The sequence below is a fragment of the Haliaeetus leucocephalus genome, unplaced genomic scaffold (assembly GCF_000737465.1).
Source record: "Haliaeetus leucocephalus isolate CR32 unplaced genomic scaffold, Haliaeetus_leucocephalus-4.0 Scaffold840, whole genome shotgun sequence".
Classification (NCBI taxonomy): domain Eukaryota; kingdom Metazoa; phylum Chordata; class Aves; order Accipitriformes; family Accipitridae; genus Haliaeetus; species Haliaeetus leucocephalus.
The window spans coordinates 3,850,138-3,866,231 of NW_010973276.1; the positions used below are offsets into that span (position 1 = coordinate 3,850,138).

The 16,094-nt window shown below is 43.8% G+C and overlaps 1 protein-coding gene across 2 annotated transcripts in view; it reads right to left on the reverse strand.

Annotated features, from left to right (window-relative positions):
* The window catches only part of PITPNM2 (phosphatidylinositol transfer protein, membrane-associated 2), a 70,013-nt gene that overhangs the window by 33,637 nt on the left and 20,282 nt on the right, over positions 1-16,094 (reverse strand). For both annotated transcript variants that reach the window (XM_010582218.1, XM_010582219.1), the window contains exons 4-7: positions 15,819-16,052; positions 8,138-8,461; positions 5,022-5,117; positions 872-976 (exon numbers count right to left, since the gene is read on the reverse strand). In XM_010582218.1, the coding sequence (XP_010580520.1) occupies positions 872-976; positions 5,022-5,117; positions 8,138-8,461; positions 15,819-16,052 (759 nt within the window). The remainder of the gene's footprint in view (positions 1-871; positions 977-5,021; positions 5,118-8,137; positions 8,462-15,818; positions 16,053-16,094) is intronic.

Consider the following 16,094-nt stretch of genomic DNA (forward strand, 5'->3'; position numbering starts at 1 on the left):
TTTAAAACATCAGTGCTGCAAGATGTTATTTGGCAAAGACGCTCTTCCATAAAGACACTGTTTGTGCCAATGCCTCTCAGCCTCTTCTGCCTCACATCTCCTTAATTATTTCATCAAATCGCCTTCTCCTTCCCTCCCGCCTCCTTCCACCTGAGAAGCCTGGGCAACGCTGGGTCACTTACTTTCCAGCAATTTCTCATAACCTCGGTAAGCGCTGAGGACATTAGTGAGCTCTTTTCTCATTACAGCGATCCAGTATCATTGCTTTATTAAGGATGGCAACAATGGGAAGTCCCTGCACAATTGTCAGAAATGATTGGTTTGTGGGAAAATAAAAGGAATTGCTTGAACTATGCTGGGAGAGCAGATATCTGATGTGTTCATATGTCTGTGCCTACACTGACTGACTTTATACCAGAAAGCCTAAGTGTCATCTTCCACTGTGCTGCTACTTGAATCGATCTGGCTGAGGAGCTAGCTTCCTTTCAGAATTTCATAACGAAGAGCAGAAAATAAAACCAAGGCAGGTACAGACAAGAACAAAGCATGGAGCAAGAGGAAAGAAGAGTCAGGAGAAATTCAAGTCATTCAATACAGAGCTGGAATATTTAATCATTATATGACAGAATCCTGGCTGTCGCACAAAGAAGCCTAACCAACATGGAAAATAAAAGAGAATCAAGAGCTATCCCAACTCCCACTGGGCAATTCTTTTTCAGCAGCTCTGGGCAGTAATTTTTATGCTCTGTCTCAGCTTCTCCTTTTGTGAGATGAGGATAACAAGTTTTACCTTTTTCAGAATGTGGCTGTAACAATTGCCTGGAAATACTGTAAAATATCACATGCAGGTTTTACTTAAAAAAAAAATTACCCTGGACATCATCGCATTCGGGGGTTTCAATTTTATCCATCAGATCATTGGAACTCCATTTGGTTATTTCTTTCGGGAACATTTCCTCATTGTCAGACAAGTCCTCTTTAAAAAGAACAGATTTTTTTGAGAGTCACGCACACACAAATATGTATACAGGCAAGAGCACAGAACAGAATTTTAAATAAAAGTCAGGCTCCGTAACTACATAATCTTATAAACATTTGGATGGCTTAAGTCATAATAAAACATGATACTTTACCAGCTTTTGTTATATAGAAACCAAAGCACCTTTTGAAAAGTAGACAAAATGTTTTAGTTCCATGTTTTTAACAAACAAAATTCCTAAAGCGTGGAAAAATAACATGGATTTTTAACGTTACCATTTCAGGTACCAAGTTTGATGTTTTTCTTGCCATACTTTCTGATGATGCTAAAGCAGCCAGAATGCTCCAGTACAGGAGAGGACAAAGCAACGTCTGCTGCTGGGACCTGTCTGAAAGCTGCAGGATATCTTTGGGGGAAGCAATGACAAGGATCACTATTGTTAATACGACCAACTACCTAAAAAGGCATGAGTAATAAAGGAAACATGAACTTGCTAGGCTATCTTTAGCCCGATTTCCTTAGGAGATGAGACTTGTTTGATCACACTGATTGCATGTGTCTGCCATTTCCCTCCTGCCTCAGGACCTTCTGAATCCCCTGGCTCAGTTCAACTACAGTTGATTAAGAATAAGGGTCCCCAAAATATTGTGTTTGTAGAAGTGTAACTAAAAGGAAGAGACATATAAAGGACAGACCCTGTAAAACACCCCACAGTAGTATCCAAACGTAATAAAGATTAATAGCCTTGCGGTACAGCAGACATCAGAGGAGTTATGCCAGGTTAGGGGAGAAGAGGGCTGTGAGGTAGGGGACCCTGGAAGGCAGGCTTGTGCTTTGTGCCCACACCACATGGCGCTGAGCTGCAGAGCCCTAATTCACCGCAGTGAAAGCCTGACACAGGCAGGAGTCCAGCCTTGCCTGTCCACAGGTCTCTGCTGGTACATACACATGGAAACAAGCAGCTGAGCCCTGCAGAGGCTTCACTAAACAAGCCATTAGCAGCCGTAGCACTGGAAGAGTTCGTCCCAGTGCCCCCACCAGACACCCTACAACCCAACCCCATGCCTGCTGGCCTGGGCTAGGTTATCCAACATGTGTGGACTTCCCCCACGAGAGGCTGAGCTCGCTCTCAGCCCAAGCCTCAACACAGGGTAGCCGGTCTGGAGCTGAGAAAGGGCTCACAAAAACGTTTCTGTCAAACCAGAGGTCCTCTGAGACGGCAGCAGCCTGATGGCTCCTTTATGGGTGAGAGCATGGACCCAGCATGAGCTGGGCAGGGCACCATGCAGCCTCCTCCACGCTTCGTGCTTAATCCTGGCAGGTTCTTGGGAAGGAAACAGAGCCCCGAAGCTCCAGCTTGAACCCATGGAAAACCAAACAATGGCAAAGCAAGTCTTACAAAGATGCTTTTGGTATGGGTTGCTGGCCCTTTTTTTTCCTCCTCCTTTCTCTTTTCTTTTTTTTTTTTTTATATTGAGGATGTATCTTTTACTGTTACAGAGGTTAAGTGCTTTCTAATTTATTTATTGTTCTGCGCTTAGTCTTTCTTTCCTGAAAATTTTGGGCTTGTAAATTTAATAAAGAGTTATAAACATAATAATAACAGCAGTAATTACAGATGTCTTGAGGATCTAAAGGCTGTAATCTTCAGAGTCCAAGACTAGGATTCCCCCTTTCTTGTTGCTGTACAGTTACTAAGAAAATAATTAGTTGGAAGAATCCTACGATGGGGAACAAAAAGATATGAAATGTATTCATCCTTCCAGCAAATCTGAGCAACAGCTTAAAAAAAAAATATGAAGGGGACTAAGTGCAGAGCCAAGCAAATACCAATTATTTTTAGGAGTTTCTATTTACACTTTGACCATAAAAAGAGAGCAACCTGGAAACTCTGCATCAGCACGCCATTTCCTTTTTCAGCTATGGAAAAAATGTGAGTAAATCCCCATTTCCCTGCACAAGAGAGTGCGGAGCTACCTGTTCAGAGCAAGTGGAAAGCACAAGCACACAACACACATGCTGGCAGAGAATTAAGAGGAAGATTGCACTCAAAGCTCCTCCAGCAACTTAATCTAAATATTAAACTTATTTCCTTGAGAGGTTTAATTACAGCCCTTATTGCTGCTCAAATGATCACTGAATGGGATATTACTCCCGTTATTAGCATTTATTACAGGATAGATATTAGATATTACTGTATTTGTCACTATCTTTACCAGAGCGTGCCAGTGAATGAGGATGAGTGGGAAGCCGGCGACAAGAAATCTTCTTGGGCTCAGGTTACGCCCACTGCACTGTGAGGAAATGTGTGTGTATATATGGGAAGCACTTCTGAGGAACTCTGCTTGGTTGTTGACTCACATCCTGATCTGTGCCAGTTCCCATGGTACCGACCCAGCAAGCCTCCCCAACAGGACGAGCTGCAAGCGGTGCTTCATCCCTGCTCGCAGACCCGGAGCTGGGACATGTCATCTGTGGGCCAAGGGGCAACAAGAGGTCCCTCCCAAAGAGAGGGCTGTGCTGAACAGCACACACATCAAGGCTTCAACCTGTAAGCCAAAATCCCATCTGACTAGGCAGACTTTTCAAACCCAACTGTGCGGATTGCAGAGGACAGTCTGTACGTAAATGGAGACACGCGGTGTGCTAGCAGAGGAGGAGCTGCTTTTTCTGTTAGCGAGCTCCTAGAAGTATTGCAACAGAGGTGCTGATACCAACCGTGGCACAAGGCTCGTTTTTGTTAATTCTCCTTCCCAAGTCTGTTAGGAGCACGACAGGGATTCCCTGGGGGCCTGGATCCCAGGCAGAGCCATCTCTATCTCAGTTTTATTACTGAGTAATTAAAAAGGCAAAAAAGACGGTGGATAGCAGTGGTAAGGTTTCGATGAGTCACTCCTCTTTTCTCGTATGCATATTGCTACAATAAATCCCTTACATAGTTTTTGTAGATGCTACGTAAGTTAATAAATAGAGACACTTAAAACTAAGCTGGCCCTTCTCCTTCCAGGCAAGAGACGCATTCATCCCCTGTCTTGCAGGCATCCTGGCCATTTAAACTCCTATTGTGCAAGTCACTACTCCACAATAGCATGCCACTTTCTACCCCAGAATTTGAGATGCATGCCTAAATACTTGATGCGAGAACTCTTCTGGAACACGATACTATCAATTTCTTGAGACTGAATTTTAGCTGAACGTCAGTGAAATCTAGCTGACCCATCAGTGAAATTCTGCTTTACAAAACTGGGGCGTCATCTTCTAACAACTGCATGTCACAGAAGGGTCACCAACTTCATCAGCACACATTTAGCATTATAAGCTGAAAGAAGAGTCCATCTGTTGTCAGTAGAGACGGAGCCCTTCAGGCTTAAATAGGCATTAAGTACAATATATAAAATGAGTACAGTGGAACAAAGCTTCTTCACACACACATGCACAGACAAAAAAAAATAATATAAAAATCACACAGCTTTCTCCTAATACGGATAGTCAAAATTACTTTGAGAATTCTGGAATCAACACTGATTAATTTTGGCACCTGAAGTACCTTGTTGCATTCACTATTTCTTGGGATGGGAGAATAAGGAGTTAATAAAGGCAAACTTGGGTCTCTTCAGGCCCACACAGGACAATTAATTATACCTCCTACTGATTAAAAAATAAATTAGAAAAGTAATCAGTCATACTGAATCAGAATCATTAGGACACACCCACAGTCCAGTTAGTATTGCTGAATTTTACCCACACTCATTTGCACCAAATAAAATACAGCTTCAAAGGTTAACACTTTTCAAGATCCCTTCAAGTAGATCACAATGAATCTGAAATGTTGCTGCGTTAAATATAAGACTCTGCTGGGTGATGCTGGGGATGCTTGAAGAAGCTGCACTGATGCTGCATGTATCTTGGTTAGAAAAGAAAAGACTTCAAACAAAGCAAAAAAGTCTCGCTTCCTTCCCCACTCACCCCCCACCCTCATGCCTTCCGTTATCTTACCCCACCATTTCAGGAAACAAACAATGGTGATTTAGGCTCCACATACCATGTGCATCAAAGAATTCATCATCTGAGCTGTCATCTGAATCTCTGGCAATGCTCTGCATCCTCCACTCAGAGATACTATGGCGTGAGGGACTTGCTGGAAAAAACAAAAAAGCCTTATGCGATACGCTACATCGACAAGACGGAGAGTTCCCAACATGATCTTTGCTGGAGGAAGAGTCGTGTGTTCTCTATGAAAATTCACTGCTGCAATATTAAAAAACACAAAACCCCGATGATGCTGGTGTGATGTCAGTGTACCGCTTTACAGATCCTGTTTGTTTACTGTTCTTAGAACCTGCCAGCAAGATGTTGCATTAAAGCAAGCTGTTTGTATCACTCTTATGCTATTCTGAATGGCAGCTATTTATAATTGTTAGTAGGACGTGCAAAATCAGCTGCGTTTTAAAGTTTGCAATTAGGAAGGAAGCAGGCTGATTGGAAGCTTTCTTCATGTCTCTAATCAGCACACAAACCATGCCTCTGCTTCGCTAACTTTTGGGTGGGTAGCTAAGCAGAGCAGCCTGGATAGAAATAATCTGTTTTCTGGAAGGAAATTGCTTCCACACAAATTGGATTAGAGATCTATTTAAACTTTAAACTTGAATGATTTAAACAACATGCTATCCAACTACTTCACAGGGAGCTGTCAGAGCGGCTGTCCTGATGGAGCGAGGAGAAAACCCAACAGTCATTTTGGTTCCTGTTTGCCCTCCTGTTCTCACACCTATCTGCTCCCTTTCGTTTTCCCCTCCAGAGTTCCCTGCGCTAAGTATAAACATGTTATGGTGCTTTTCTTTTTTTTTTTTTTTTTTTTGATATAATATAGCAATGATCCAGCCTGAACTTTTCTTGGCTGAACTTGTTACGGAACAGCTGTCTGCTGAAGGGAGCACTGTCCAGAGAATGACGAGAGAGAGGGTTTCTCCCCTCTTTCAGATGGCTCTTGCATGTCACACAGCACGCACAAAGCACTTGCAGCAGGCACCTAACCTAACACAGCAAGAACCTGAGGAGACTAACAAATTCTCATTTAGCATATACAAAGACGCTGAAAGGCTCTGGTTACTGTGACAGCTGCACAAGCTGTTTCATGCTATTGTTTTAACAGTGTTAAATATTTAAGTAAAATTCTTCTAATTTTGCTACCCGGTTGTCACATGGAAAGGGGATGGAGACCCTTCGCAGAGTCATCTAATTGCAGCTCAGCATTGGCTCAGCAACCCCCAGCTACCCCACCGCCCACCCCTTAGGGAGCCGCAAGCAAGGAGGTTGGCAGAGCAGAGCTAATTCACGCTGGAGTGACGTCAAGGCACTCGCATAATAGTTGCTAAAAATAGAGCATATAATAACATATGGGATGGTGACAAGGGTCCCGCTATCACCAGAGGTCTCGCTCAGATGGTATAGAAAGGACCAAGATCTTTTGGAGAAAAGGCATTGCTTTTTTCAGCTGGAGGTAGTGGTAAGTGGAGACAGCCCTCCTTGCTTCCATGTGTTAATATGCTGCCAGCATGAAGAAGGATTAAAATATCTGCATGACGTACTTCCCAGCACATCACAATTCATTTCTTTCATTACTTTTTCTTGTAAAAGCTAAAACATTCTGCAGTTTAAAAGAAATTCATGCTTTGCTACCAGTGAACACCTTCAAGTGAAATCCTAAGAGGTCTGAAAACTACAGCTTCCAATGAACATGTCAGCAGTGGAAGAGGGGGTTCATAACAAAGAGCATAATGAGAGATGGGCACATCAGTATAAAATCCTAGTGCAAGCGAAGTAGACAGCATTTTTAGCTTTATACAGTGATTTATGAAGCATCTGGTAGGTTCTTCCCTGGGGCTCACTCTAGTGAGTCATTGCAAGGTAAAACTACTGCTCATCTCTCGTTCACCCCATGATGAAATCAGTGATGGAGTGCTAAATAAAAATGGAGACTCAACTCACAATATTTAGTGCATATGAGAGATGGAGAAGCTTCACTCACCTAGGTGTCCCCTTCTACCGCCAGTGGAAGAAATGCTGCCCCTTGGGGTTTTCAAAAAAAAAAAAAAAATCAAGATTTTTTTGCCCTCTTGCTGGAGAGCTATTACCCTGCTATCAGCTGCGCTTGGCTAAAAGGAGAGGGAATTGCTGAGGGCTCAAGCCTTCTGTCTGTAACTCGCTGGGGATTCACCCCTTTGTACAGAATGGTCCAAGAAAGGGAAGAGTTTAACACAGCAAAAAAACTGCGACTGCCTAGGGAGAGGTGAGTGACAAAATTCAGGACTCAATGCCGAGTCCTTACAGGGTATCCACAGGGGGGCTTTGACAACAAAATCCTGAAAGCTTCCTGAATCATATTCAAAAGGGAATATAAACGTGATCCATGGTCCCACCTAATCCCAGGCTGTGAGATTTGGTCTCTGAACAGCTACCGCACATCATCACCAGTGGAAGGCAGCAGCCCTCACCCACTTTTTTGGGCGTACCTGCCTTAATATCCCCAGGAGCTAACGTGGGTGCTTTGCTGTGTGAGCGACACTGCAGTACCCAGGGAGCCAAACACCCACTTTTGAAATGAATGGTGTGTAGCAGCGTATAAGCCTAGCCAAGGAGCACAGGGTGCCTGCTGTAGCTGTCTCCTGCAAAACGAGAGGCAGTTAACAGCGACCCACAGCCTGGCCAGTTCTGTGACACAGCAGACAAGCCGACATCCAGAAAGGGAACACAGCTGAAAGACCAGGCCTTACAAAAGCCACCAATGGCTCTCGGGTAACAGGGACTAACTGTCTCTGCACTGCTGTTTGTCTTCTTCTGAGACCCAATGCTGCTAGCCAGTTGCTGCCTGCTTCTTCTACTGTTTTTCCATAGCTTCTCTGCTTTTGAGACTGGCAAGAATTCTGCCATGTGCCACCGAGTCAGTTATGGGATGACTACAAACATTCCCAAACCTGTAACAGGTCACCTGAGAAGACTGAGCCTGCAACACCAGGAGAGAACGTCTCCGAGTTAAAAGCACTCACAGGAGAAATATGTATAGTCCCAAAGGTGCCAGCCACAAGGAGACATGGTCCTACCTCCCTAAAGGCAAACCTCCATGCAGTTCAGAAGAGAAAGTCACCAGCAGCATCTTACCTCCCCTCTTTGAAGATCGTGAGGATTTGGAAGAGGTGGACCACTGCTTGGTGAGCGATCTCCCAGAGGCTGTTTCGCTGTTACCAGTGGCATCCTCTGTGTCAACAGGTGAAACTGTGTTGGCTTCAATATCCTTCTCACCAGGAGTGTCTTTGACACCATGCTGCTCAGTATCATTTTCACCACAGAACTGGGCCATCTTCTGAGCCAGCATCAGCTGTGCCTCCTTCTCCAGCTGCCGGATATCCTCAATGGTGAGCCCATACCATTCGTCCTGCCAGCACCAAGCCTGCCGATGGGCACGGACCATGACCTTCCGCAAGCCTGCAAAGCCAGAATGCCCCTGTCAGCAGTGCTACAAACTGCAGGAATCGATGCATCCCCTTCCCCAAAACCTCAAGACACTGTAGCAAGGATATTACAGTGGCATCAAAACCACAACGCCACAAGCTGCAGTAAAGGACCTTCATATGGCAAGCATCAGGATGGCAAATTGGTCACTTCATGTACTTTAACTCTTCAACTCCTGCTAACCAACCATGCACTGAAAAATTAGCTAGTCTTCTGTGACTGCTTTTAACTTGGGAAGGGATTTCCTAATCCTGGATGGAGGACTTTGCTCTGTGACTGCCTGCTCCACCAAGGAGGAGCCATGCACAGACCACAATTGCAACTCCCAAGAAGTTCTGGGACGTTGTAACACTTGAATCCGGCCTTCAAAGTGAAGTATGTTCCCAGAAGAGAAAAAAAAGAAAAAAGGCAACATCAGCAACAAAAATCACTGATTTTTTTTTTTATCCAGGAGAGTTTCAAGTGGTTCCTTGATGAACACTACATAGCCCACTGCAATTGTTACATGATGGAAGCACATCCCACATCAGCATTGCTAAGACTAAAACCTCTCCTTTCCTTGGAAACCTGGTTTTTGTACCTGGTTTCTATATATCAGCGAAACAGCATCACAGATATGAGCTTCTGAGATAATGGGATGGGAAGGAAAGCAAGGGAGGGAATAAAGATGCTTCGTTTTGCAGATACCATCTGTCTTCTGCTGCATGAGAAAAATGAAGTGGGTAAAGCCAATTGAAAATATTTCAATGTATCACATATCTGAAAGGAAGAACTGCCTCAGTATCAACACACAATGCTCCTGACCAGGCAACAGAAACTTTCCTCAAGACTTTAACTTGTCGGCTAACATCGTCATGCCACCAAGACTTTTAAAACTGTATAGTCACTCAGGATTTTCAACCAGTATTATTGCTTAAAAGCTCACAACCAGTCAAAAGCTCCAAACTGCTATGTATTACTGATGGGAACACACAGCAATAATGGTGCTTTTAAAAGCTTCTATAAATACTGACAAACTAATCCTCAGGAGCCCTTCTGAAAAAAAAAAATTAAAAAAGAAAAAAAATAATCAATTAATATTGTCCCCCCTTTAATTACTGGGAAACTGAGTCAGAGGTGAGTTGAAAACATGCCAAAAGCAGCAGTGGGAATTATAGTCAGTGGGATTATGGATCCACAACCCTCTGTTGCTAAGCCTGGAGCAGAAACATACTGTGCCAAAAAGCTGGCAGGCAGGGTAACTGCCCTCTCACCCTAATGAAGACCCTGGCTGAAGACCATAGACCACACCACCACCACTGCTATTACAAGATAGAAAGCAATCAATGGGCTACACGAAAATCAGTTAGGTTTTGGGAGCTGCAGATCAAGCTCTCTAAGCACCACCAAGAGGAAAGATGGTCCTTGTAAGCCACCCTCCATTTCCAGGAGCATGGCCAAAGCTGGATGGCCCCACTGCACGCAGGGTTTCTAAGGTGTTTCCAGCAACATGTGCTTCACTGTTGTACAGAAAATCTTAGATCTCACTACTGTCACAGTTTCCGTGATGTTCAGCCTAAACAGCCCTTTTGTTTTTAGCAATCACTTTTTTTTGTTTTATAAACATATAAAAAGCTTATTTTTATATGTTTTATTTCCTTCCAGGTCTGGGCACTTCATTGTTTGCTCTGCTCTTCAGTTAGTTCTTAACGTCACCAGCCATCACAAGTCAACCTATCAGGAGGAAATAGCCATTGAGATCGGCAGCTAATGCAATGGACCAGCTCAACCTGAACTTCACTTGCACAGTAAGATTAAATCTACCAATATTTTATATATTTCTCTGCCTGACTTTCAGAAGGGAGCTCCACATAGGAGAGGCAAGTTTGAGCCAGCAGACTGTGACCTTCTGGGAGCAGAACAAGGGGCCTCAGCAACTTAATTCTGTTCAGCCTTAGTCAAGATTCAGAGTTATTTCCCCCACCAGATTACTTTTTGCAGAACTACAGGAGAATGTTTTAGCCTCTTCACCTCCCGTTATGATTGACAATCAGCAGAGCTTGAAGACAAAGATTAAACTCCCATCACATCCACAACTGAAAGCCAAGAAAACGTTTCCCTTGCTGTAATTCAGTCCCCAACACCACAGCTATCCTTTGGACTTCTACATCTCCAACGTTCACTTCTACCTTGCTTGAAACACCTTGAAAACAGACTGTGATCAGACACAGAAGCAAACAGCCCCCTGGCTCTCATCCCAAGGCTTCCTCTGTTCCAGGGCTCAGCAGCCTCCACTCACGCTCCTGGATCCAAGCCTTGACGTATCAATGCACCAACTCCTCGGTAATTCTCTCTGTAAAGGCACAGATGCCACTGATCACGTATCTTTGTTTTAATAGGCTAACATCATAGGGAACATGAAAACCACTTGGGGGTAAAAAAAAAAGTCTCCTGAAGCTCCCCTCTGCCTTCTTTCACTTCATCTCTTAGACCACAAAAATCGCCTGTATTGCTTCCTCGCAACCCACAGACCTCCCCACCTGCACTGCTCACATCATTTTGATTAGACATCCCAAATCACCCTTCCTTAAAGCCTTGTTCTTTTGAAAACAGAATAGCATTACAGGGCTTCATGACTGTTGTGCCTCTATCGCTCCAGATTAGTTATGAAGTCAAAAAGACTGAGATTATTTTCCTAGCCTCTGGCATTCACCTGGGATGTGTCAGTGATGCTACATTTCTCCTTCTTAAACACAGAGGAAAAAACCTGGAAGAGAATGAGGCTGTCCAGGTACAAAAGAAGTTGAAAAACAGAAGTCATGGTTTGCAGAAAAAATGTTCACTGCTAGGGATGGAAAACTTGACCAGTTCCTCAGCGCACAGCAGTAAGTATATCACTGAATTAATCTTCCACCTACAGTGCTGAAGTCTTCCAGTAGGCAGCAGAGACCCAGAAGACACACTGAGTGCCCCCACGCAAGTATATGGATTCAAGGTCCAGCTACAAATGACTGACTACCTGTCCAGAGACTGCTTCCCTCCCTGTGCAATGGAAAAAATCAAGACTTAAAGCATTTTTAAATCAAAATGCTAAGAGAAAAACAAGCTTTTTATTTGAAAAGTGAAAAGGAGAGAACAGATCAGACCCAGGAAACACAGTGTAATTGGGAAAAATTCTCTTTTGAACACATCAGAGATGCCCATCAGGACAGTGCTGAAGGCATCTGTGGTCCAGCTCGCTTTCATTTTTCTCTCTGTCAGGAGGGGAGGTGCAAAAGTCTCCTGCTCAGCCTGAGAAGTCCCTGTCCCGCACTCAACTCCACACACTGTGCTTTCAAGCCATGCCTCACAGCCAGCTGCAGCCCATTTGGCAGTTTGTCTTGCAAGCCTGTGGCATGCTGCCCCCAGGTAGCAGGAGCTGGCCGGGCAGGACAGGCTGGGTACAGCATCCCACCCAGTCACCTTATTCCAGGTCGGACAGAACGCAACAAGACAGACCAGTGGAGGTGAGGCTTTGGGCAATGCAATGCTCCTCCATCCCCCCTGCCACCACCCACAGAGCAAACCAACCCAGCAGTATGGAAGAACTGCAGAGTAGGAGATGGTCTCACAAAGAGGTGTCTCTGGTGTGAAGAGAGAACTGAGCGGCACAGGAGAATCAGGGAGGATTTTTAGAGTAGGCTTTCCCCCTCCACCCAGCGTGCACCATGTTCATCTGAGCCTTCTTTCCCAGAACCAGAGGATTACCCCACAGTCTCAGCAGGCAAATCACACACTGAAGTCAATCAGAAATAATGGGAACAGTTTTTTTTTTATAAGGATGCAGGTACCAGCTGATTTCAATAATATCAGTAGTTAACAAGACTACTATTTCTCTAGAGCACACAATGCTTTGGTTTAAAAAAAAACAACAACCACAAAACAACAAAAAAACCAAGGAAACCACACATGCACAAATGTATGCATGCAGATTGAGTTCAGAAGTACCCGTCATTGTTGCGTTGATTTAATTATAACATTTCCCACGGCGTTGTACAGAAAGATCATCTGTGAAGTGTCTAGCAGGGTGCAAACATTTAAATCTCTTGCCTTTCAACTCACCACCTCAACAACTCAGAGACTGAATCCATGAGGTGCTGACTGTTGTAAATGATTTGCCTGCAGATTGTGGTGTTGAACTTAATCTTACAAAAGGAAGTATAAATGACCATGAGACAAGCCAGGACAGAGAGGACTCTTTAGCTGAATTTAAAAAGCTTTTGTCTATATTTCTGGGTTTGTTTTTCAATATGAAGTAAAAACAGTAAATGTGACAAAAACTCAGTGCAAAAACCCAAAACAAATCAAAAAACCCACCACCGAATCCTGCTCCAAACACCCTCAACTATCATATAAAGCAACTGTTCAGACAGCCATCGACTACGTACCCAGCGGCAACATCCCAAAGCATTTTATAATGCACTCTCACAATTTCCTGGCAGCAGATAAAAGATGCCTGATTTTCCCTGTGCAACACTATTTCCTTGATAGTCACAACAGATCCCATAACTTTGTCAGTACACTTCTGGTTGTCTGAATGTATCCGATCAAAGGCAACCTGCAGTTATATCTGCTTGCTTCCCTACCCTCCCTTGCTCAGACCACTCACAAAGAAAAGCCTGTGGTCACATCCACATCATGCTAACTGCAACCTGCCTACCCTTGAAAAGACAAAACTCTACCTGCAGGCCCCAACCCGCAGTGCCCTTCTGGATGAACTTTCTCACCTGAGTGCTTTAAAGAAGCAGAAACTCTGCAAAAGAGCTTTCTAAAACCACTTCCACTTCATCACTGTGCAACAATTTGGGCACATTTGGCCTAAGGCGCAGTGGCTTAGACAAAGCTCCAGCTATTGGGATGGGAACATGCTTTGCCATAGTATATAATCAATAACCCATACACAGTCAACACACTTGTATAACAACAAAAGAATCATAACCCACGTGCACCATTAGGAAGCAAGTGGGAGCAGAACATTACGCATCGCCAGTCCAATTAAACTTAAATTCTATGGGAAAGGAGTAAAAAAGCACACAAATATTACAGCCAAGTAGACTAATAGCCCACAATTTTAGTCTGTGTCTCAGGCTGTCAAAGCACTGAGTAACTGTCCAATTAGTCATCAGAAAAAATGGCTACTGCACTCAGTAAGACTGAGAATGTTTCAACACCATCCCCCAGAGTTACTCCCTCTGCGCTCAGTAGTCTTTCTACGTATCATAATCCATCCATCATTTAACTCAGATGGGTTCTTCTTTCAACTCATTCTCTAATTTTAGTTTGCACCACTAAGTACCGCTCTCCTCCTTGGGCAGAGTTTGGATCCCGCTCTTGGTTTCTGCCTCTGTTTTCTCACTGGCTTGGCGGCCCTGCACAGAGCGGGCTAATTTCCCAAGAAACAAATTTGCAGGAGCTGGGAACAGAGGAACCAAGAGAAAAATGCCAAGGAGGGACTGGCCCACAAGAACATCTCTGGCACCTGAGAGCTTGGGTCCACCATCAGCTGCACAATGCACAAAGGTCTCCATCTGCTTTCAGTCACCAGTTGAAACCCCAAAACTGGGATCAGCATATAAGCTTGGTCAGTCATGTTGTAGCCCACATCTTTCCAACTTAAACATCCTCATAGCTTGCTTCCAACTTAAACAACCTCATACCTTGCTGTCTCTGGTACACGTGCTGTGGCACTTTTCCCACTCACTAATGGCTTCCCCATGGCTATCCCATGGCAGGGGAAGGCTACACATCTGTAGATATCCAAAGCTTTTGCTTTCACTTTTCACTCACTCAACTTTGTCTTGCCTTAAAGACTTTTTTGATTTTATGCATCTTAACCACTTTGAAAAACAGTATTTGCCATCATTATAACAGAGTGGAAACGCTTTTGAAAGGCAGACAATGAGCTGGCTCGGCTCTCTGCAAAGCCTCAATCAAGAGGAAAATGGCAGGCAATCTTTCATGAAATACAAAAGAAACGTTTCTAAGGGACCACAGTCTAATCTAAGCCAAACACCTCCGAACAACTGGAAGAGTCACATGCTTCTTTTTCATTTAACAGATACAATGGAGTTGTTATTCTGCCCCCATGTTTTGCAGTATATACTAAATTAACCCATGTCACTGAAATGCCAAGGGAGTTCATTGCAGAGAGCCACTTGTAATACAGTCTATAACAGGTGAAAACTTCCATCTGGGGGTAAAGTAAAACCAAAGGAGCTTTAAGAAAGCAACCTGTGACTATTCAGAGAGTGGTGCACACCATTCTCTGCTGCTCTATCAGTGTTTTCCACATTAGCTCTCAGGAGCACAGTATGACTGAAAAGAACTATAAAATTACTGACTTAGGCTAGCATCAGGCACTTCAAAGAAGTTTTGCATATAGAAAGGACAGCTGTAGTGGTCATGTAGGAGGATTTACTGTGTACAGAAAGCAGGCAGTATCCTTTACACAGCCTTTCTTTGGTCTTTTCTGTGCCAGAGGACAGCCATAGCTCTGCACTTTTTTTGAGATAGGATTGCTTCTTTAAAAAATTCTTTAGGTTTTCCACCTGGCCACAGATCCTGTCCCTCCAGGCAAGGCGCAGAAACTCTTATTGGTTGTGTTATAGATTTTCTGCAAAGAACAAATTACTGCCAGCACTGCTACCACCTGCACTGTCTCCACTTAGTTACTTCTGGGACAGAAACAATACCTCCTTAAAAGCACTGACTAAGAATGATGCGTCAAAGCAGCACCTTTACTCAGAATTGAGAGCTGTCAATGACCCGTGATAGATCATAGCACAGTGAAGTGGGGAGCCCTGAACAGCGCAGCCTGGGGGACAGAGATGTATGGTCCCACAGAGACCCACTAGCCCTGTCACAAGGCAGGCAGAAACTAGGGACCCTCCAGGGAGTGGTTTTCTGGAACCACTTAGGACTCAGAAGTGAAGCTTATTTCTTTGAGCAGCCCTTCAGGATTTTGTTCACAATAAAGAAAACTGGCAGATTTTGAAAATGATCTGGCGAAGTTTAACAGACAAATCCTTATCTAAAAAAAAAAGAGAATGCAAGATCTTGCCTAGACAGGACTTGAAAACCTTTCAGTGGCTACATGTGGTCTGGATTCATACATACCATGATTATAAGTGATAGAATAACAGGATTTTTTCTGAACTGACCCACAGCTCTGCAAGAGAGTAATCAGATCTGAGAATCTCTTCACAGACATGTCTTGGGATATGATACATTGCACATACCTCACTTTTGTGTTTCAATTCAGAAACAACATTAGGGAGTTGACAGTGAATTTTCCAAGACTATAAATGCTCACCAACATCATGGATAAACCGCTCGATTTTCGACTGCATCCCCCAGTATCTGAACTCGACTTTACACAGTTTATATGCACACATGATGGGGTATTTTCCAGGGTTGTTCTTGTACTCTTGAATCCAGTCTTCTGAGAGGGGGCCTCTTTTAGTCTTCACTGATTTATATAGCTTTGGATCCTCCTCAGCTTTGTATTCATGTGGAGGGATAGGATCTTTAACAATATCAATAGGATCTATAGAAAGAGAATAGAAACAGTTAGACATTTCCTTTTCCT